Raw genomic sequence first — 23,210 nt, 5'->3', positions numbered from 1 at the left:
TGTCATCTCAGCAGTCTCTCTCTCGCTCCCAAAGTTCACCATCTCTCCACTCCTCGCCCTTAAAAAGGTTGCCTTTTGTCACAAATGCCAGGTTGCCCATTGCATCTCCTTTCTTTCTAACAGTTGTCATGTGAGAGTACCTTTAAGAAATGGATGTTTAAGCAATGTACCTTTAAGAAAATAGTGATGTCAGAAAGTGGGTGGAGCTGAGCTCACTTCTGCGTTTGGGAGTTTTTTAGTTTCAGTTTTGAAGAAAGCTTGGGTGTGGTTGTGAGCTGCATTGCTGGTGATCTCTGCCAGGAAGGACTATCTCTTAATCCTTTGGTGAAATCGGAATTGTAAAAAGATCTCAGTATTGAATATAAATTTAATGTGCTTCTGTTTGAAGGATTTGTTAAGTCTTTTGGATGTGTAAAGGAACAGTTTACAGGATTGGGTAGTGCTGTATTATTTTCGGGGTTATCTTTGAAGTAAGGGGTGTTAAGAGATCCACTGTTTATTTAAAAGGTTGATTTGAGTTCATGGAATAAACATTGTTTTGCTTTAAAAACCACGTGTCCATGATTATAATACTACACCTGGGGAACAAGCCGTGTGCGTCAAAAGCAACAATCCATTAAAGGTGGGGGTTGGTTGAACTCCATGATACATTTTGGGGTTCTGAAAACACCTCTCCCATAACACACTGGCACATTTCTGCAGTGCTTCTCACCCTCGTCTGATATCCAGAAGTGAGCCATAGTTTATGAATTACTTGCGCAGTGTGGTCACTGTTACGTAGACAAAACACAGCCGTCAATTTATTTACATGCTCTTATTCGAAGAGTAGGAGAGGATGTTTCATCTCACGCCCCCCTTCCCCCAAAAAAGGTGCTCACGCAGAAGAATACAACTCCACAGGACTGGGTACACTCTACTTCACACCCAAAGGGCCATTCTTCATGTGATGTGCATAACCTCTAATTAATTGTTTACCTGTTTATTAGAACATCTACATTAGCAAGGTAGCATTGTAGTGAGCACAATTACTTCACAGCTCCAGGGTCCCAGGTTCGGTCACTGTCTTGGTCACAGTCTGTGCGGAGTCTGCACATCCTCCCTGTGTCTGCGTGGGTTTCCTCCGGGTGCTCCGGTTTCCTCCCACAGTCCAAAGATGTGCAGGTTAGGTGGATTGGCCATGCTAAAATTGTCCTTAGTGTCCAAAATTGCCCTCAGTGTTGGGTGGGGTTACTGGGTTATGGGGATAGGGTGGAGGTGTGGACCTTGGGTAGGGTGCTCTTTCGAAGAGCCGGTACAGACTCGATGGGCCAAATGGCCTCCTTCAGCACTGTAAATTCTATGAAATGTTCTGGGAACTGTTGACTATTGAATGGATTGGCTTCAGAGAACCATGATTCAGCTTTCCAGTGGCACTCCTACCTCTGAGTGAGACGTAAGTAGGTTCAAGTCCCACTTTAACGATGAAACGTGGGCTGCCACTCCAGTGCATCATTTGAGGAAGTGCTGCACTGTCGGAGGTGCCATCTTCTGAATGCAATGTTAAACCAAAGTCCCATCTATAATAATCATAATCTTTATCAGTGTCACAAGTAGGCTGACATTAACACTGCAATGAAGTTACTGTGAAAAGCCCCTCGTTGCCACATTCCGGCGCCTGTTCGGGTACACGGAGGGAGAATTCAGAATGTCCAATTCACCTAACAGCACCCGGAGGAAACCCATGCAGACACGGGGAGAACGTGCAGACTCCGCACAGACAGTAACCCATGCCGGCATCGAACCTGGGACCCTGGTGCTGTGAAGCAACAGTGCGAACCACTGAAGCACATTGGAAAATGAAAGGCACTATACAAATGCAAGTCTTGCTTCCCGATGAATTTCCTGCGGTCCCCATCTGCTTGCTCGATAAGATTGGAGCACTTTAATCTTGAGATCTCGAACTCCTGGTCCCGATACAAATCAGACAAATGCCACAATTATATCTGTGAGGAGGTCCCCCCCCCCCCCCCCCCCCCCCCCTCCCCCCCTCCGGCTTTGGTCTCAATCCGGGTGCCAAGGGGAGGTGCAAAACAGTGGCACAGAATAGAACAACAGAACTAATTCAACCTGTGGGCGAGTGGCATTGGCGGGCATCTGGGCACAGGCCATTTGTTATCATCCTCTTTGCACAAAGAATCTGGGAACTGTTAACTATTGAACCATGATTCAGGTTTCCAAAGAAATCCTTTGACAATGAGAACATGAAAAACGGGTATTAAAAACTTCCCACTATCCAGTACCTACAGGTCCCAAGTATCCAAATTTGTACAGCAAGCAAGAACAGAAATCAGCTCAACTGTGCTAAAACTACATTTAGATAATCCTTGGCTCACACATGAAGTCTTGGATTTGGGTGCGTCATCAAATGGACGCTAGTGCCTGTGACATCCATACCCGAGTAAGCGTTTGTGTAGCCAGTGAGATTCAGTGCCTTCAGGAAAGGAGGGGCTAAATTGAGGAGAAAGATGTACAGATAAGGGACGCACAGGACCAATACATCTTTTCATGATACTACTCCTTTGCAGCCGTCTATTATTTAAGTAATGCATGTTTCCCAGGGTAGACCTTGAGAAGCGATGTATCTCTTTACAACAAAAAAAAAACTCTTGGGAAATTCCTGTACAAATGGGAACGAACTCCTAGCAATGTGAGTGAGAATCAAAGCTTTTCTTTGATGACCGGTCACTATTTCAAAGCGACTGTATATCAAAGGGCTGTGTGTGCTGCCCAATAGCACCACTTCAATCTCGGAGGTAGCGCCGCGGTTCACAGACTCACCTAATGGGAGTGTTGCCGGCATGTGCTGAGTATAATGTGACACTGGGGGTGAGGTGTTAGCACTCTCACCTCAGGCACATGTGAAACACTAGCTGCAGGTGAAACCTGTGAGAACCTCTGCTTTCCAGACCGACAAAAACTGGTACATTCAGCCGACTGTATCACTTCTTACCGGTGTAGCGCACCCTCCTGATACCTCACCCATACGGCCATTCTTTATCGACAGGCCTGAATTTGCGCAGGACATTAGACTCAATAGCTACAAACTTTTTAAAAAATATAAATTTAGAGTACCCAATCATTTTTTCCAATTAAGCGGCAATTTCGCGTGGCCAATCTACCGACCCTGCACATCTTTGGGTTGTGGGTGCGAGACCCACACAAACACGGGGAGATTGTGAAAACTCCACACGGACAGTGACCCAGAGCCGGGATTGAACCTGGGACCTTGGCGCTGAGGCACAATGCTAACCACTGCGCCACCGTGCTGCCCTCAAATCCACAAACTTTTCGAGCAGTGCTCAATGAATAGCAATAAGATGCCAGGTGATTTATTCACACCCCTCAGCCCAGTGTGGTTCAGGCCAGTTGCAGATCACGGACAACAACATCGGCTCACGATTGGCGCTGACAACACGGTTTTTATTCTAACATCTCTGAAGCTCTCGGGACGTTATGTGCGTGTTTTAAAAATCCAGATCTCTGCGTGTTGCCTATTTATAGCGAATGATGCCCAATAAGAGCGGCTATGGACACTGCATTGCCTTCAGCTGAAGTGGGACTGCTGCTGACTGCTGGTGTGGATTGCCTGAAGTTAACAACCCCCTTCAGAGTAAACAGACCGCTAGCTATTCAGCTAACAGCAGCCGAGATTCACTTTTTCACAAGACTCACAATCGTTACGATAACAATGAGCTCCTCAACAAACACAATTCCAGCCACCTTTGTTGCGATGGTGCCACAATTCTGCACTGTAAATTCTATGATGATCTATGATAACGGCACTGTCAGGACGGACTGCTGCAGGTGGTCAGCCTAACTTCAAGCTTCATATCCAATGTCAGGCCGACAATCCCAACGTAAAACAAAAACCTACCAGCTTGACAACTGGCTCCCCAATTTCCTAAAACCAATGCACAGAAGTTCACGGGGCGGTACGGTGGCACAGTGGTTAGCACTGTTGCTTCAGAGCTCCAGGGTCGATTCCCGGCTTGGGCTCCTGTCTGTGTGGAGTCTGCATGTTCTCCCCGTGTCTGGGTGGGTTTCCTCTGGGTGCTCCCACAGTTCAAAGATGTGCAGGTTAGGTGTATTGGCTGTGCTAAATTGCCCTTTAGTGTCCAAAAAGGTTCGGTGGGATTACAGGGATAGGGAAGAGGTATGGGCTTGGTTAGGGTGCTCTTTCCAAGGGCTGGTGCAGACCCGATGGGCCAAATGGCCTCCTTCTGCATGATAGCTCGCAATAACTCAGGATCACCAGGGGGGGAAAAAAATCACAAGCTCCCGGATGATTTTCTATTCCGAGAGTGAAGCAATGCGTCCAGTGAGTTAGAAGATTTGACTTATAACCACCGCTTAAAGAGCCTGCCGTCAATTCCCACAAAGGCAGCCTTTGTTTTCAGGACTAGCAAACTTCGAGGTTAAATCACAGGAGGGTCAAGTGAAGCCTACAATTGCGGAGCTACATTGCACCAAATTTAATGTCAGGTGGGAAAATCTTGGAAAACCAAGACCACGACGGAATAGACCAGCTTGAGTGCAGGCCCTGTTTTTGGTTAGATCAGTGCAGCTCCGTGACAAGCTCAGTGCCAGAGGCACATTCTCTGCAGGCACTGGGGAAGGTGGTGACGGCATGGACGGCCCAAGGCTAATCATTTGTAGGTTCAGTGGTGTCGCATTGACAGAAATATCAACACCAGCACTCCGGGGTACTGGGGCAAACATCCAATATCAAGCTAACATCTGGAACATAGAACCATGTTGCAAACTGCCAGCCAAGGCAATTACTGAAGCACAAATTTGATGAAAGCGCCCAGAAGGAGCTCCAAAAGGTTTTGTGAATCCTTCTTCTCAGACCCAAGGGACATCTATAGCATAGTACCGGTGCTGCATCTGTTATATACTGATAGCAAGTGTTCCAAACTTAATATCTTCAATGTGCTAAATTGGAAGATGTGTTTGAAGGCCACTGTTTGAAAGATGTGTTTCAATTTGTAATTAAATGCGGCACGGTAACACAGTGCTACACAGGGGCGCAAATAACAGAAAATATAATACAGGCAACCACTTGACAAATTAAAATAAATACACAGACCTCCTACCCAAAAAGGATATTTAACATTGAATTCATTAAAAGCACTTCCTAAAATGGCAGTGGATGCAGATTCAATCATAGCCGAATGGGCAACACGGGGGAAGCACAGTGGTTAGCAATGTTGCGTCACAGCGCCAGGGACCCACGGTTCGATTCCCAGCTTGGGTCACTGTCTGTGCGGAGTCTGTACGTTCTCCCCGTGCCTGCGTGGGTTTCCTCCGGGTGCTCCGGTTTCCACCCGAAAGTCCTGAAAGACGTGCTTGTTAGGTGAATTGGACATTCTGAATTCTCCCTCTGTGTACCCGAACAGGCGCCGGAATAAGGCGACTGGGGGCTTTTCACAGTAACTTTATTGAGTGTTAATGTAAGCCGACTCGCGACACTAAAGATTATTCTCAGCTGTCATTTGGGATTTGGATGCCTGATTGAAAAAGCAAAATTTGCGGAGCCGACGGAAAGTGCAGGAGGATGAAAGTAATTGGTAACTCTTTCCAAGAGCTGGCACGGTGTGATGGGCCAAATGGCCTGCTTCTGTGCTGTGCCAAGCTATAGGCAGGTAACAGTGAGGCCGTTATAATTCAGAGATGACGTGAGACGATGGGAAACTTGCCCAGAGTCAAATGCCAGCTCTAAAGCAGGCAAATGTCAGCCGTATAGCCACTTCAGCCGGGTAGCAGTGTTTCTGTGGGGAGTGTGCTCAGGGTCCAAGTGAACTGTGAGATGAGAGGGGGAATCTGGAGCCTTTCCCACGTCTGTTAGCACCAGCCCACGAACTGCAGTCGCTGATTAGCTCAAACTCAAAGAGAAAACGGCGTTTTTCCACGGCGCTGTGGGAAGTGTGCCGGGAGCCACACTTCACATGTGTGCATCTGATCTTGTCTTAACGATACTTAGTGTTGTCGAGACATTGCAATTCTTGGTCTGAAGGTTTAACGCAAGGCAATGCTTTTGAACAGTGTAACAACAACCTGTGAATGGACTTCAGAGCAGCTTAATGATAACTTTGTTTGACAGACTCTTGTTCCCACAGGACACCATATCCTTGTCCTCCTTCAAAGAGCTTGGGAAAGCGGGAAAATACGTTTAAAAGTAGAATTAAGGAATCAGAACTTGAAATTGGGAACAAATAGTACTTAACAAATTAATTAAATGCCAGCTTCCAACGTATTAAATAAAAAAAAATAATTAGTGTACCCAATTATTTTCTTTCCAGTTAAGGGCCACTTTGGAGCACAGTGGCGCAGTGGTTAGCACTTCTGAGTCACGGCGCCGAGGTCCCAGGTTCGATCCCAGCCCTGGGTCACTGTCCGTGGAGTTTGCACATTCTCCCCGTGTTTGCGTGGGTTTCGCCCCCACAACCCAAAGATGTGCAGGTTAGGTGGATTGGCCACGGTAAATTGCCCCTTAATTGGAAAAAAATGAATTGGGTACTCTAAATTTTAAAATAAGGAAATGAAATGAAAAATGAAAATCGCTTATTGTCACGAGTAGGCTTCAAATGAAGTTACTGTGAAAAGCCCCTAGTCGCCACATTCCGGCGCCTGTTCGGGGAGGCTATTACGGTAATCGAACCGTGCTGCTGGCTTGCTTTGGTCTGCTTTCAAAGCCAGCGATTAGCCCTGTGAGCTAAACAGCCCCTAGCGTGGCCAATCCACCTAAACTGCACATCTTTGGGTTGTGGGGGTGAGACCCACGCAGACATGGGGAGAGGAGGATTGGCCACGCTAAATTGTCCCTTAATTGGAAAAGCAAGAATTGGGTGCTGCAAATTTATTTTAAAAAAAGAATGTGTAAACTCCACATGGTCAGTGACCCGGGGCCGGGATCGAACCTGGGTCCTCAGCGCCGTAGGCAGCAGTGCTAACCACTGCACCGCCCCCAATGTATTAATAATAGTTCTATTCACATTCATATTCTTGGATGGAACTTTGAACTTTTAACTGTGATGCTGTCATGCGGATATGGATTCTAAGATTCTGATCCATGGAGTTGTTCACTGGCACAAGAAAAAGACCATAAAAGCTGCCAGATCGTCCTAAAGGACCCATCTGTGCAGTGAATCACAAGACAGGAGCCCTACCATTTCCTACCTGATTTAACCTACCTAGGACTCCAGTCCCACACGACGCTAGCAACACTTAATGCCCACTCCAAAGTGGGACAATGATCACTTGGCTGAAGAAAGTAAGCAAGTAACAAGCATAGCCACTAATATAATCACCCTCCCACAACCATCTTGGGGCAATGATGGATGGGCAATAGCCAAGGCCTTACCAACAGAACAAACATCCCCAGAGGTTACATAAGAACATAAGAACTAGGAGCAGGAGTAGGCCATCTGGCCCCTCGAGCCTGCTCCGCCATTCAATGAGATCATGGCTGATCTTTTGTGGACTCAGCTCCACTTTCCGGCCCGAACACCATAACCCTTAATCCCTTTATTCTTCAAAAAACTATCTATCTTTACCTTAAAAACATGTAATGAAGGAGCCTCAACTGCTTCACTGGGCAAGGAATTCCATAGATTCACAACCCTTTGGGTGAAGAAGTTCCTCCTAAACTCAGTTCTAAATCTACTTCCCCTTATTTTGAGGCTATGCCCCCTAGTTCTGCTGTCACCTGCCAGTGGAAACAACCTGCCCGCATCTATCCTATCTATTCCCTTCATAATTTTAAATGTTTCTATAAGATCCCCCCTCATCCTTCTAAATTCCAACGAGTACAGTCCCAGTCTACTCAACCTCTCCTCATAATCCAACCCCTTCAGCTCTGGGATTAACCTAGTGAATCTCCTCTGCACACCCTCCAGCGCCAGTACGTCCTTTCTCAAGTAAGGAGACCAAAACTGAACACAATACTCCAGGTGTGGCCGCACTAACACCTTATACAATTGCAACATAACCTCCCTAGTCTTAAACTCCATCCCTCTAGCAATGAAGGACAAAATTCCATTTGCCTTCTTAATCACCTGTTGCACTTGTAAACCAACCTTCTGTGACTCATGCACTAGCACACCCAAGTCTCTCTGAACAGCGGCATGCTTTAATATTTTATCGTTTAAATAATAATCCCGTTTGCTGTTATTCCTACCAAAATGGATAACCTCACATTTGTCAACATTGTATTCCATCTGCCAGACCCGAGCCCATTCACTTAACCTATCCAAATCCCTCTGCAGACTTCCAGTATCCTCTGCACTTTTCGCTTTACCACTCATCTTAGTGTCATCTGCAAACTTGGACACATTGCCCTTGGTCCCCAACTCCAAATCATCAATGTAAATTGTGAACAATTGTGGGCCCAACACGGATCCCTGAGGGACACCACTAGCTACTGATTGCCAACCAGAGAAACACCCATTTATCCCAACTCTTTGCTTTCTATTAATTAACCAATCCTCTATCCATGCTACTACTTTACCCTTAATGCCATGCATCTTTATCTTATGCAGCAACCTTTTGTGTGGCACCTTGTCAAAGGCTTTCTGGAAATCCAGATATACCACATCCATCGGCTCCCCGTTATCTACTGCACTGGTAATGTCCTCAAAAAATTCCACTAAATTAGTTAGGCACGACCTGCCTTTTACGAACCCATGCTGCGTCTGCCCAATGGGACAATTTCTATCCAGATGCCTCGCAATTTCTTCCTTGATGATAGATTCCAGCATCTTCCCTATTACCGAAGTTAAACTCACTGGCCTATAATTTCCTGCTTTCTGCCTACCTCCTTTTTTAAACAGTGGCGTCACGTTTGCTAATTTCCAATCCACCGGGACCACCCCAGAGTCTAGTGAATTTCGGTAAATTATCACTAGTGCATCTGCAATTTCCCTAGCCATCTCTTTTAGCACTCTGGGATGCATTCCATCAGGGCCAGGAGACTTGTCTACCTTTAGCCCCATTAGCTTGCCCATCACTCCCTCCTTAGTGATAACAATCGTCTCAAGGTCCTCACCTGTCATAGCCTCATTTCTATCAGTCACTGGCATGTTATTTGTGTCTTCCACTGTGAAGACCGACCCAAAAAACCTGTTCAGTTCCTCAGCCATTTCCTCATTTCCCATTATTAAAACTCCCTTCTCATCCTCTAAAGGACCAATATTTACCTTAGCCACTCTTTTTTGTCTTATATATTTGTAAAAACTTTTACTGTCTGTTTTTATATTCTGAGCAAGTTTACTCTCATACTCTATCTTACTCTTCTTTATAGCTTTTTTAGTAGCTTTCTGTTGCCCCCTAAAGATTTCCCAGTCCTCTAATCTCCCAGCAATCTTTGCCACTTTATATGCTTTTTCCTTCAATTTGATACTCTCCCTTATTTCCTTAGATATCCACGGTCGATTTTCCCTCTTTCTTCCGTCCTTCCTTTTTGTTGGTATAAACCTTTGCTGAGCACTGTGAAAAATCGCTTGGAAGGTTCTCCACTGTTCCTCAACTGTTCCACCATAAAGTCTTAGCTCCCAGTCTACCTTAGCTAGTTCTTCTCTCATCCCCTTGTAATCTCCTTTGTTTAAACACAAAACACTAGTATTTGATTTTACTTTCTCACCCTCCATCTGTATTTTAAATTCCACCATATTGTGATCGCTCCTTCCGAGAGGATCCCTAACTATGAGATCATGAATCAATCCTGTCTCATTACACAGGACAAGATCTAGGACCGCTTGTTCCCTCGTAGGTTCCATTACATACTGTTCTAGGAAACTATCGCGGATACATTCTATAAACTCCTCCTCACGGTTGCCTTGACCGACCTGGTTAAACCAATCGACATGTAGATTAAAATCCCCCATGATAATTGCTGTACCATTTCTACATGCATCAGTTATTTCTTTGTTTATTGCCTGCCCCACCATCTCGTTACTATTTGGTGGCCGATAGACTACTCCTATCAGTGACTTTTTCGCCTTACTATTCCTGATTTCCACCCAAATGGATTCAACCTTATCCTCCATAGCACCGATGTCATCCCTTACTATTGCCCGGATGTCATCCTTAAATAACAGAGCAACACCACCTCCCTTACCATCCACTCTGTCCTTCCGAATAGTTTGATACCCTCGGATATTTAACTCCCAGTCGTGACCATCCTTTAACCATGTTTCAGTAATGGCCACTAAATCATAGTCCTTCACGATGATTTGTGCCACCAACTCATTTACTTTATTCCGAATACTACGAGCATTCAGGTAAAGTACACTTATGTTGGTTTTTTTACCTCTGTTTTGAATCTTAACATCTCCAGTTTTATTCCTTTTGTTATTACTGGGCCTATTCACTGTGCTCCCCTCAGTCACTGTACCTTGTACTGTCGCCCTTATGGATTTCTGACTATGTCTTCTCTGCCTTGCACTTTTCCCCTTACTTCCTTTTGTTTCTGTCCCTGTTTTACTACCTTCCAACTTCCAGCATTGGTTCCCATCCCCCTGCCACATTAGTTTAAACCCTCCCCAACAGCTCTAGAAAACACCCCCCCCAGGACATCGGTTCCAGTCCTGCCCAAGTGCAGACCGTCCGGTTTGTACTGGTCCCACCTCCCCCAGAACCGGTCCCAATGCCCTAGGAATTTGAATCCCTCCCTCTTGCACCATCTCGTTACGTTTGTGAAACGCTCACTGGTCACCACTTGACCCAATAAGGGGCAGCTCAGAGGAGTGCGAAAGGTCAAAAACTGGGCAATCTCCAACGAGCTGGCAAAAGATAACTGCTTGGACTTCTGACAAGTAAAGAATTGCAGAATCCCGACAGTGCAGAAGGGGGCCATTCGGCCCACCGCATCTGCACTGACCCTCTGCAAGAGCACAATACCGAGGCTCACTCCCACACCCTATCCCCGCAACCCCACCTAGGGGCAATTTATGATAGCCCATCCCACCCGGAGGAAACCCACGGAGAACGTGCAGGCTCCACAAAAACAGCGACCCGAGATTGGAATTGAACCCGGGTCCCTGGCGCTGTGAGGCAGCAGTGCTAACCATTCTGCCGCCCCTTACCATCCCTTTCTGGCACATGCACTGGGGAGAGGGCGAGAAGACAATCTTTCAGTGTTTCCTCGTAAATAATCAGATTTATAGCAACCTTTTTTCCTGTTTATACTCTTGATGCCCCTTTAGCAAAAACATCAGAAACATTCCAAGGGGAATTGTTTAGTATTTAAGAATGCATAATGGATATAATGGACAAAGATGTGCAGGTTAGGTGGATTGGCCGTGCTAAATTGCCCCCAAGTGTCCAAAAGGTTAGTTGGGGGGTAACTGGGTTGGGGGCGTGGGCCTCGGTAGGGAGCATGTTGGTGCAGACTCGATGGCCTGAATGGCCTCCTTCTGCACTGTAGGGATTCTATGCTGCAATTTTGATCGCTAATCACGCCATGGTGGTAACCACTTGGGGAGTTTACGGGTATAGGGTGGATACGTTGGTTTGAGTAGGGTGATCATTGCTCGGCACAACATTGAGGGCCGAAGGGCCTGTTCTGTGCTGTACTGTTCTATGTTCTATGTAACTACATAAGCATTGGCATCGGATGAAGCATACAGGATGTAGTGTTAATGAGGTCAGTCAATAAGAGGGTCATTTAGGAGTCTGGTGACAGTGGGGAAGAAGCTGTTTTTGAGTCTGTTCGTGCGTGCTCTCAGATTTCTGTATCTGCTGCCCGATGGAAGAAGTTGGAAAAGTGAGTAAGCCGGGTGGGAGGGATCCTTGATTATGCTGCCCGCTTTCCCCCGGCAGCGGGAGGTGTAGATGGAGTCCATGGATGGGAGGCAGGTTCGTGTGATTGACAATCTTTTTGTTCAGAATTCGAACTCAACAAAGATAAATTGGGGGCTGCTGCTCTGATCTGGAGTCCCAAACACTAAAACAAAGGGAAGTCAGGTTTGGCAACGTTGAAGAGCACAATCTGGAGCGTGGATTTTGGCTGAAAGTACCAGCTCTGTCGAAATGGATGCATTGAGCTCAGTGTAACACTCGGTAAAGGTTCTATGCGAGGACATGTATCAGGTTAGGGGCCACGAGTGATGGATTGGGGAAGATGTGGGAACCCCCCTGCATCGCCTGTCCACTGGCTCGTCTGCCGATTGCTGCCCGTTTTTCTGCTGCATTCTCTCATCAAGCTGATATCAGCTCCTTCCAAACAAGTGGATAAAAGTTTAAAAGCCTCAATATTCGAAAGCAAAGCAATTAAGCCTTTCAAAAGCCTCGACTGGGTTGGAGACGAGCACATCGGGAGCAAGGGGAGAGCATTTGGCAACAGGTACGAAACTGCACCTTAGACCGAAGGAAGGGGGACGCCACGGTCCTAACCACCAGTCTTGAGACTGTGCCCCCTAATCCTACACTCGCCAACCAAAGGAAGACAGACTGTCAGCAGCCGACCCGTCAAGTCCTGCGGGAATGTTTTATGCATGAGAGAGATCACCGGGCATTCTTCCAAACTCTAGGGAATGCCTCACGGCACGTTAGCACAGTGGTCGGGTGGCACGTCAGCACAGTGGTGAGCACCGTTGCTTCACAGCTCCAGGATCCCAGGTTCGATTCCGGCCTCGGGTCACTGTCTGTGCGGAGTCTGCACGTTCTCCCCGTGTCTGCGTGGGTTTCCTCTGGGTGTTAAGGTTTCCACCCACAGTCCAATGATGTGGAGGTTAGGTGGATTAGCCATGATAAATTGCCCTTAATGTCCAACTAGGTTAGGTGGGGTAACTGGGTTACAGGGATAGGGTTAGGTGTGGGCTTAAGTAAGGTGCTCTTTCCACGGGCCGGTGCAGACCCCATGGGCCGAATGGCCTCCTTCTGCACTGTAAATTCTGATTCTCACCACCCACTCTCCACTCAGTGATCAATCTATGGAATGTTTAGGTAAGGAGACCAAAAACATCAGATGAAAAGGTGTGTAGAGAGAGAGAGAGAAAAAGAAAGAGGCAATGAGAGAGAGAGAGACAAAGAGAGAGACAATAAGAAAGAGAGAGAGAGAGAGACAATGAGAGAGAGAGAGAGAGTGAGAGAGAGAGAGAGAGTGAGAGAGAGAGAGAGAGAGAGAGAGAGAGAGAGCGCGAGAGAGAAAAGGAAAAGTGAACTCTGCAACAATCAGCTGTTTTAGCTCAGGATGTGAATATATCTTGCCTACAGCTACTGTCAGTGGAACAGTGGAAAGAACTGGAGATGACGCAGAGTGTGCAACTATTCAACCATCACGAGAGATGAGGGGCTGTGCGAAAAGACGGAGCCTGCAGGGGAGGGGAGAGACACAGCGAAGGGAAAGATAACAAAAAATGATTTTAATTATCTCCCGCACTGCCCTGGTTATCGCAGCCTGCCTCACGAAAACGGAGGTGGCTCTTCTTTCGCTCGACAGTTCCCCACTCCTTTAACATTCTTCTAAATTTCTAAAGGATGACAACATGCTGCAGAAGACCGAATTCCCCAAGGGACATCCATTCAGCAAGCCAGCAAAAATCAAAGATTTCTTACCTTATTTCCAGCTTCATCCATTGAATGACTACCTGCAAAATAAAATTTGGGAGGCGAGGGGGTGGGAGAAACGGAGAAAGAAACACATTAGTAATTGGCAACAGAAAACTACAATTAGATATTTTAGAACATGTGTTAAGTTGGAGTGCGAAGATATTTTATACTGTATAATTGGTACTGTAGTGTTTTGGCTCAATATATATTATTACAAATAAAGATGAAGCACCATGCTGAATTTTATGCAAAAGGACCCAGGAGTATTGCTTATATTTGGAACAATTGCATTTTGTATTCAGATTACGTAGCCTTGTTCATGCTGGCACAGTAAGAGGTAGATGATTTTAGCGACAGTCATCACCACCCAGCTGAACTCACCATATTCTTTACTGTTCATGTGCTTTTCCTCTCAACCTGACTTTACCTCACTGCGGCGCAGTGGTTAGCACTGCTGCCTCACGGCGTCGAGGACCAAGGTTCGATCCCGGCCCTGGGTCACTGTCCCTGTGACGTTTGCACATTCTCCCCCTGTCTGCGCAAGTCTGACTCCCGCAACCCAAAAAGATGTGCAGGGTAGGTGGATTGACCACACTAAATTGCCCCTTAATTGGAAAAATCATCAAATCCCTACAGTGCAGAAGGAGGCCATGCAGTCCACAAACTGAGCACCGTCACTCTAAAAGAACTTCCTACTTAGGCTCACTCCCCCACCATTCCCCATAACACCAGCTAATCTTTGGACACAAGAGTTCATTTTAGCATGGTCAATCCAGCTGATCTGCACATCTTTGGACACCAAGGGGCAATTGATTACGGCCAATTCACCGAACCTGCACATCTTTGGATTATGGTATGGAAAGAAACCCACGCAGACACCGGGAGAACTTACGAACTCCATACAGACAGTCAGGCTTTACTGCCGATGGGCAGCACGGTGGCTAGCACTGTGGCTTCACAGCGCCAGGGTCCCAGGTTTGATTCCCGCTTGGGTCACTGTCTGTGCGGAGTCTGCACGTTCTCCCTGTGTCTGCGTGGGTTTCCTCCGGGAGCTCCGGTTTCCTCCCACCAGTCCCAAAAGACGTGCTGTTAGGTGAATTGGACAATCTGAATTCTCTCTCCGTGTACCCGAACAGGGGCCGGAATCTGGTGAATCGGGGCTTTTCACAGTAACTTCATTGCAGTGTTAATGTAAGCCCACTTGTGACACTAATAAAGATTATTACTATTAAGGTCAGAATTGACCCCGAGTCCCTGGCACTGTGAGGCAGCAGGGCTAATTGTGCTGCCCAAGTGAAAGATTTTAAGTGACGCCACACACTCTCGCTAACAGGTAGCAGGTAGCCACACAAATCTGATAGATTGCATTGTTTCGATTTCCCCAGCAGGGGTTAGCTGGTACCAGGAAGGGGGGTTGGAGGTGCTGCACTTAACTGCTAGCAGCTGACGGCTGTTGGACAGCGTGCAGGAGCGTCGAAACCATTCTGTGCCGAATCGTGCCTACATCTGGTCAGGAAATGGCCCAGCCGCTGTGTCCGCAAGCATTAGGAAAAATCTGACAGCACTTGCTGTCTGGGCTTATACAGGAACAACCGTCACTCAAGCAGGGCACCTGGCGGCTGGCGTCACAAGAGCTGCTGCCCTCAGCATGTACCAGCACCTTCAGGAGAGAAGGGGAGGGGGGAAAAGAAGCTCTGCCGAGTGGCCCTCATGTCAGCACTGGAGGTACCAGCGTTGCCTTTCACTGCACAGATTAACTGGCTCAGTGGTTTTGCTGAAAAGCAATATTTACATGACACGTTCTTACTGCAAAGTACCAGATACCAACACACGTGTCCAAGTGACAAAAATAATAGCGGCACAGCTTTCCTGATTACGCTGCCAAAAGACTGGTGTTTCTTTTTTATAAAAAAAAAGCGTTAAGCAAAACAAACTGAGGATTCAACAAAAACAGCTCAGGCCAATTGGGACTCGAGTGACAGGAGGGTTTTTTTCCCAAATAGACCACCCCGACCCTTTAAAAAGTAATTTAAATTTCCTGTTCAGTGCCAAATTGCTTAAACTCAGAAGTTTAAAAGAAAAATGATACTCAGTGTCTGGAGGAAAACGTGCCAGATTTTCCTTCTACCTTAGACTCCGACTTGTGCGTGGAGCCCTTGACACTCAAATAATCTACGAACTGTCATTGTCAAAGCCCACACATGGCCTCAATCCAGAAGGTCAATCATGGCACCAAAATCCTACAAGGAGCAAATGCCATTGACAAAAGGCAGAGGGGTTATCTTTTTCACATAGGCATAGAATATATGCAGAAGGCCATTTGGCCCATCGAGTCTGCACGGACACACTTAAGCCCTCACTTCCACCCTATCCCCATAACCCCTCCTAACCTTTTTGGACACTAAGGGCAATTTAACATGGCCAATCCACCTAACCTGCACGTCTTTGGACTGTGGGAGGAAACCGGAGCACCCGGAGGAAACCCACGCAGACACGGGGAGAACGTGCAGACTCCGCACAGACAGTGACCCAGCGGGGAATCGAACCTGGGACCCTGGCGCTGTGAAGCCACAGTGCTAACTGCTTGTGCCTCAAAAGAGGCAGCACGGTATTATTTTAAAAATTTTTTTAGAGTACCCAATTATTGTTTTCTCCCAATTAAGGGACAATTTAACGTGGACAATCCACCTAACCTGCACATCTTTGTGTTGAGGGGGTGAAACCCACGCAAACACGGGGACAATGTGCAAACTCCACACGGACTGTGACCCAGGGCCGGGATTCGAACCCGGATCCTCAGCGCCGCAGTCCCAGTGCTAACCACTGCGCCACACGCTGCCCTCAGAGGGGTTATTTTTAAGTTACTTGTAAGATATTAATTTCTACCCAGAATCTCAAGAAAGTGTTGCAGCTGTTCCCCACAGATGACCAGTTCCAGGTGATAGCAGAAATGAGGGGCCGAGATAGAATCCCTACAGTGCAGAAGGAGGCCATGCAGCCCATCGACTCTGCACCGACACTCCTTTAACTAGGCCCACTGTCCCTCACCCTATCCCTATAACCCCGTGCATTGATCGTGACCAATCCACTTAACCTGCACATCTTTGGGCTGTGGGAAGAAACCGGAGTACCCGGAGTAAACCCACGCAGACACGGGGAGAAAGTGTGTTCGCTGTCAGACCACGGTCCAGCTCCAGTGTCATATCTTCCTGGCACCGAGTAAATGTGAACCTGTGAGTGCTCCTGACTTAGCCAGAGAGTAGCGAGGTGTGAAGTTCAATTACCAGCCACAAGTCAGCCAAGGAAATGTAGGTTGGGTCAGACTGGGGCAACGGCAGACTGTAAATATGAGTTCACGGAACGAGGCTGAGATCAGAGTCGACTTGGTCTGCTTATAAAACAAATGATCTTTCCCTTCAATCAGCAGAAAACTAGCGTGGGGGGGGGGGGGGGGTAAGCAGAACAGTTGTCAAATTTCTTGCGCATATTCCACACTTTGCTGTCTGATAAAGCAAATCGAGTGGACGTGTCGTGATAAAAGTGGATTTTATTACCATTCGCAGAAGGTCTATCATCAGGACCTTGGTTCGGCTGCCTCTCAAGAACAAAGTTAACTTATGCCACTGATCACTCGGGGAATATGTAGCAATCCAACTGTGGGGTAGGTGGACGACGTTTAAATAAGCAGCAGCCTCCTCGAGTTGTCCGCAAACGTGGGGACAGAATTGATTTTTCTTTTTAATTTATAAAAACAAAAGGAGTCCTCACCAAATCACAATCTGTGCGTGTGCTTTGAGAGATTCGATTCTTTCAGTTGCAGGTGAAAGCAAGCATCCAGTGTGAGTTTTCCCAATATTGCCTGGTTTTATTCCAGAGTGAACTTTTCCAGCTATATCTACTTTCTGGTGAAGGCAGCTCGGCTGTGCTTTTTTTTTTTTACTACAGTTGTATCGGCATTGGTGAGGTCACACCTGGAGTATTGTGGGCAGTTTTGGTGACCTTATCTGAGGAAGGATGTTGCTGCTATGGAGGGAGGACAGCGAAGGTTTACCAGGCTGATTCCTGGGAGGGCCGGACTGTCATATGAGGAGAGACTAAATGGGTTAAGATTTTATTCATTGGAGTTTAGAAGAGTGAGAGGGGATCTCATAGAAACTTATAAAATTCTAACAGGTTCAGACAGGGTAGATTCAGAAAGAATATTCCCAATGGTGGGGGGAAGTCCAGCACAAGAGAAATTTCTTCACCCAGAAAGTGGTGAATTTGTGGAATTCGCTGCCACAGAAAGTAGCTGAGGCTAAAATGCTATGTGATTTCAGGAAGGAATTTGATATAACTTTGATATAAAGAGATCAAGGGATATGGAGGGGAGGCAGGATCAGGCTATTGAACTTGGATCAGCCATGATCATGATGAATGGCGGAGCAGGTTTGTTATAGGCCAGGGTTTAGAGAACCCCAAAGTGTATCATGGAGGTCACCTGACCCACAACTTTTAATAGATTGTGGTTATGGGGAGCACACGGCCCTACTCTGCAGGTGTGATGCAACAGGAATCTACAGTACTTTTAAATTAAAACAATGTGTATTTATGAAACCAGTTAACACTTTATAAACCCACAGTAAACATCTTAACAACTATCAACACCGATAAATTCCGCAAAGAATACAGAACTCTCTAAGTAACTCTTAATCTTTCCTTGCAACATCCATAAGGCAAAAGAACCCTCTTTACTGAAAGAGATCAGGTTTAACTTCACTACTGAGAACAGTTACCACTTTGAAATCACCAAATGAACATTCATAAGCTTGTGAGATTCATACACATCTTGCTGTGACTGCAGTTTCTCCTAATCTAAAATGAAACTAAACACACCCTGTAGCTGCAAGCCCAAAGTGAAAGTAAAAGCAGATAGACAGCCCACTCTCTGACATCACTGATAGATACCCATTTCTTAAAGGTACATCCACTACAGCTATGTTTATAAACACCCATTTCTTAAAGGCACTCTCACATGACAGGCTCCAAGGGCCGAATGGCCTCCTCCAGCTTCTGTTTTCTATGTTTCAAAGGGGGAGTAGGTCGATATTTGTAGGGCGACAGGGAAAAGGCAGCACTAGATAAATTGCTCGTGCAGAGCCAGCACAGAGAAGGTGGGCCGAATGGCCTCCTCCTGTGCTGTAATCATTCTACGATTCAATCTACATTCTGCTGCCCCTCCAATCCCAAAGGCATCAAATTCACGGTGGGCTACAGTTTCAGCAGCAGCAGCAGCAGCCGCCCCATTTGTACATTGCCCAAGTGGCTGCGCGGGTGGCAGCCAAAATAACAACTGCAGTATTTTCCAGAGGATCAAAACAAGCCAGGGAGAGCGCGAGAGGAACAGGGAAAGTACAATGGGACAGCTAGCGCACTGTGCCGACCGCACTCCAGTTGGGAGCACCCTCGCCTCAGAATCAGAAGGTTGTGGGTTTCAGACCCTGCCCCGGGATGCGAGCATACTCAAAAATAAAAATATCAGGGCTGGCTCTCCCAGCGCGGTGCAGCACTGAGGGAATGCTTCACGGTCAGAGGACCTTATCTTTCGGACGAGATGTTAAACCCAAGCCTGATCTGCCTTCTCGGGTGGAGAGCGAGGGAATTGTCCATGGTGTCCCGGCCAATGTTTATCTGACAATCAACACAAGAAAAAAAACAGACGGTCATGACCGTGATATATCGCTCGGTTGCTACCCTTTATAAATATGGCAATAGCTGTAAACTGCTTTGGGACATTCCGAGGTTGCGAAAAGGGCTGGAGACATACGTCTTCTGTTGCTTCATAGAATAAAGGCCAGATTAGTCAGGGAAAAGAATGACTGCACAGGACATAAATTGTACAGCGGAGGACCAGCACTGAAAAAAAGTTCTAGTTTTGTTAACGGAGACCCGAATACCACCACTGGACTAGAGCCATTAATAGAAATAGAATAGAACAGTACAGCACAGAACAGGCCCTTCGGCCCTCGATGTTGTGCCGAGCAATGATCACCCTACTCAAACCCACGTATCCACCCTATACCCGTAACCCAACAATCCCCCCATTAACCTTACACTACGGGCAATTTATCACGGCCAATCCACCTAACCCGCACATCTTTGGACTGTGGGAGGAAACCGGAGCACCCGGAGGAAACCCACGCACACACGGGGAGGACGTGCAGACTCCACACAGACAGTGACCCAGCCGGGAATCGAACCTGGGACCCTGGAGCTGTGAAGCATTGATGCTAACCACCATGCTACCGTGAGGCCCCAAACCCCCCATCCACTATATAGAATAATCCGAAACCTCACACCGAGCACATAGAAAAAGACATTACTACAGTAAAGGTACCACCACAAGCTAAAAACACTTAACACTGGGTATATATAGTACCATTTCTTGGATCATCTGGGTTACCCAAGACCACACGCTGGCCCATTATACTGTCCCTTCCCATCGGTGAAGCCCACTGATCCAGTAAGGACCCCCAAAGATATTTCCCCAACCATTTCTCACCCGCAGTGATCCCCGGAACCCCACCCCGAACCAGACATTCATGCTCAGCGATGCGTTTTTCATCAGTGCGTCATTTCTGTACACCTTGCTATGACTGTAACGTTATATTCTGCAGTCCTTCCTTCCTTCCCAATGTAGGGTATGCATTGTTTGTACAGCATGCAAGAAACAATACTTTTCACTGTATACTAATACATGTGACAATAATAAATCAAATCAAATCAATCCCTTTTTCAACTTAGAATCATACAATTTACAGTGCAGGAGGCCATTCGGCCCATCGGGTCTGCACCGTCCCTCGCAAAGCCCATGTCTCCACCCTATCCCAGTAACCCCACCCAGCCTTTTTGGACACTAAAGGCAATTTATCATGGCCAATCCTCCTAACCTGCACATGTTTGGACTTAGGGAGGCTGATCGGGGCAGCACGGTAGCATGGTGCGGGGGCAGCATGGTAGCATGGTGGTTAGCATAAATGCTTCACAGCTCCAGGGTCCCAGGTTCGGTTCCCGGCTGGGTCACTGTCTGTGCGGAGTCTGCACGTCCTCCCCGTGTGTGCGTGGGTTTTCTCCGGGTGCTCCGGTTTCCTCCCACAGTTCAAAGATGTGCGGGTTTGGTGGATTGGCCATGCTAAATTGCCCGTAGTGTCCTAATAAGTAAGGTTAAGGGGGGGTTGTTGGGTTACGGGTATAGGGTGGATACGTGGGTTTGAGTAGGGTGATCATTGCTCGGCACAACATCGAGGGCCGAAGGGCCTGTTCTGTGCTGTACTGTTCTATGTTGAAAATGGAGGCGGCGCCCCATCTGAGGTCAGGTGTTCATTCAAGATGCGGCGTTTTGCTTCCTTGGTGCCTGCTTTCTACTTTAAGATTCATGGTTATATTCCATACCTACAAGTGTAAAGTAGCAACGGATAAAGACCCAGATGTGCCAGTCTTAAATTCAAGTGCTACAATGATGTACCAATATCATAAATTGATAATAAGAACATACAGTGCAGAAGGAGGCCATTCGGCCCATCGAGTCTGCACCGACCCACTTAAGCCCTCACTCCCACCCTATCCCCGTAACCCAATAATCCCTCCTAACCTTCTTAGTCACTAAGGGTAATTTAGCATGGCCAATCTGCCTAACCTGCACATCTTTGAGAGAGGAAACTGGAGCACCCGGAGGAAACCCATGCAGACATGGGGAGAACGTGCAGACTCCTCACTGACAGTGACCCAGTGGGGAATCGAACCTGGGACCCTAGCGCTGTGAAGCCACAGTGCTGTCCACTTGTGCTACCGTGCTGCCCATGAATGATAATCGTATCCTTTCTCACACCCCTCTTTTTCCCTTATCTAGTTCTCTACGTCTCTCTAGTTATCACTTTGATGAACATAACCTGCATTACTTAGTTACCCACATTCTGCATTAACTATTAAAAAGAAATAATTAGAGTACCCTCTTTTTTCCCCCCAATTAAGGGCAATTTAGCGTGGCCAACCCACCCACCCTGCACATCTTTGGGTTGTGGGGGCGACACCCACACAAACATGGGGAGAATGTGCAAACTCCACACGGACAGTGACCCGGAGCTGGGATTGAACCTGGGTCCCCTGCGCCGTGCTAGCCACTGGGCGCCCTATGCATTGTCTAATTGGGCGGTATGGTAGCTCAGTGGTTCGCACTGTTGCTTCACAGCTCCAGGGTCCCGGGTTCGACTCCCGGCTTCGGTCACTGTCTGTGCGGGGTCTCCGCGGGTTTCCTCCGGGTGCTTCGGTTTCCTCCCACAAGTCCAAAGATGTGCAGGCTAGGTGGATTGGCCATGCTAAATTGCCCCTTAAATGCCCAAAAAAGGTTACGGTGGGGTTACTGGGTTACGGGGATACGGTGGAGGCTTAAGGGCAGGTGCAAACCCGATGGGCCAAATGGCCTCCTTTTGCACTGTTGATTGTATGTATGTATGATTTGCTCCGTCTTTCCTCCCATCTTTATACGGCGCTTCATTATGGAGCTAAGCCTTTCACCTAACGTTCAACCACTTGGGGCTAACCTCACGTTCACTTTTATTCCTCAACTAGGCGAAGGGTTAAGATGAACAACACTGGAGCGCGCGCCTCAAACTGCTTCCCCCCACCACACAGGGCACCAGTGATTTCCAGGTCAAGTTCCACTTCTGTCTGCTGGAGTTACGCAAGAGTGAAAAATTCTAACAGTAGACGTCGCCCGTTGCGAAATCTTTCTTTAAATAAAAGAAACGTTTAAAACTTTGGCACGTCCTGGTGGCAGGTAGCGAAGATAAACACACAGCTGGCAAGCGAGCAACAAACATTTGGGAAGAATTCGCCCACCAGTTTGTGGTGACAAGACTGTACAAGCCTTGGAACTGGCCCAGGAATGGCTCTCTCCCTAACTTGGGTCTTCTGGCACCCACAACTGTTCTGATGCAATATGTTTATTGGAAAAAGAAGAGTTTGTCCAGGTTTCCTGACAGACCTCGGGCGACCCAGGTGAAAAAGATAACAACGCCCAAATTTTTTTTAAAAGGAGAAAACCTCGATGTAAAGGAGCAGGACTCACGTTGGAGGATATCTAAGAGATTACGGCACAATCTATTTACAGACCTTCCTGTAACTAAAGTGCGCCACGTTGCATAACAGCATCCAAGGTATTTTGATGTGTTAAGATGCCGTACGAGCGCATTTTCTCCGAGACACTTTAAATCAGAAGATAAAGTTAGGGCAGTGCCAGACTTTGAACTTTCGATCATATGACGGGAGCACAGTGGTTAGCACTGTTGGTTCATAGCGTAAGGGTCCCGGGTTCGATTCCCGGCTTGGCTCACTGTCTGTGCGGAGTTCTCCCCGCGTCAGCGTGGGTTTCCTCCGGGTGCTCCGGTTTCCTCCCACAAGTCCACGAAAGCCATTAGGTGAATTGGATATTCTGAATTCTCCCTCTGTGTACCCGAACAGGCGCCGGAGTGTGGCGACTAGGGGCTTTTCACAGTAACTTCATTGCAGTGTTAATGTAAGCCTATTTGTGACAATAAATATTATTTTTCAAAACTGTAAACCTCACCATCTCGCAATTTTCG

General features: G+C 47.2%; 1 protein-coding gene across 3 annotated transcripts in view; it reads right to left on the bottom strand.

Moving 5' to 3' along the window:
• Positions 1–23,210, bottom strand: part of timm50 (translocase of inner mitochondrial membrane 50 homolog (S. cerevisiae)) — a 152,206-nt gene that overhangs the window by 104,807 nt on the left and 24,189 nt on the right. For 2 of the 3 annotated variants that reach the window (XM_038786194.1, XM_038786196.1), the window contains exon 2: positions 13,597–13,628. In XM_038786194.1, coding sequence (XP_038642122.1) covers positions 13,597–13,628 — 32 coding nt within the window. The remainder of the gene's footprint in view (positions 1–13,596; positions 13,629–23,210) is intronic. The other variant, XM_038786195.1, reaches the window with a different exon arrangement.

The sequence above is a fragment of the Scyliorhinus canicula genome, chromosome 27 (genome assembly GCF_902713615.1).
Source record: "Scyliorhinus canicula chromosome 27, sScyCan1.1, whole genome shotgun sequence".
NCBI lineage: Eukaryota > Metazoa > Chordata > Chondrichthyes > Carcharhiniformes > Scyliorhinidae > Scyliorhinus > Scyliorhinus canicula.
Note: the sequence above shows the minus strand (reverse complement) of the source record. Positions and strands in the feature narration are given on the sequence as shown.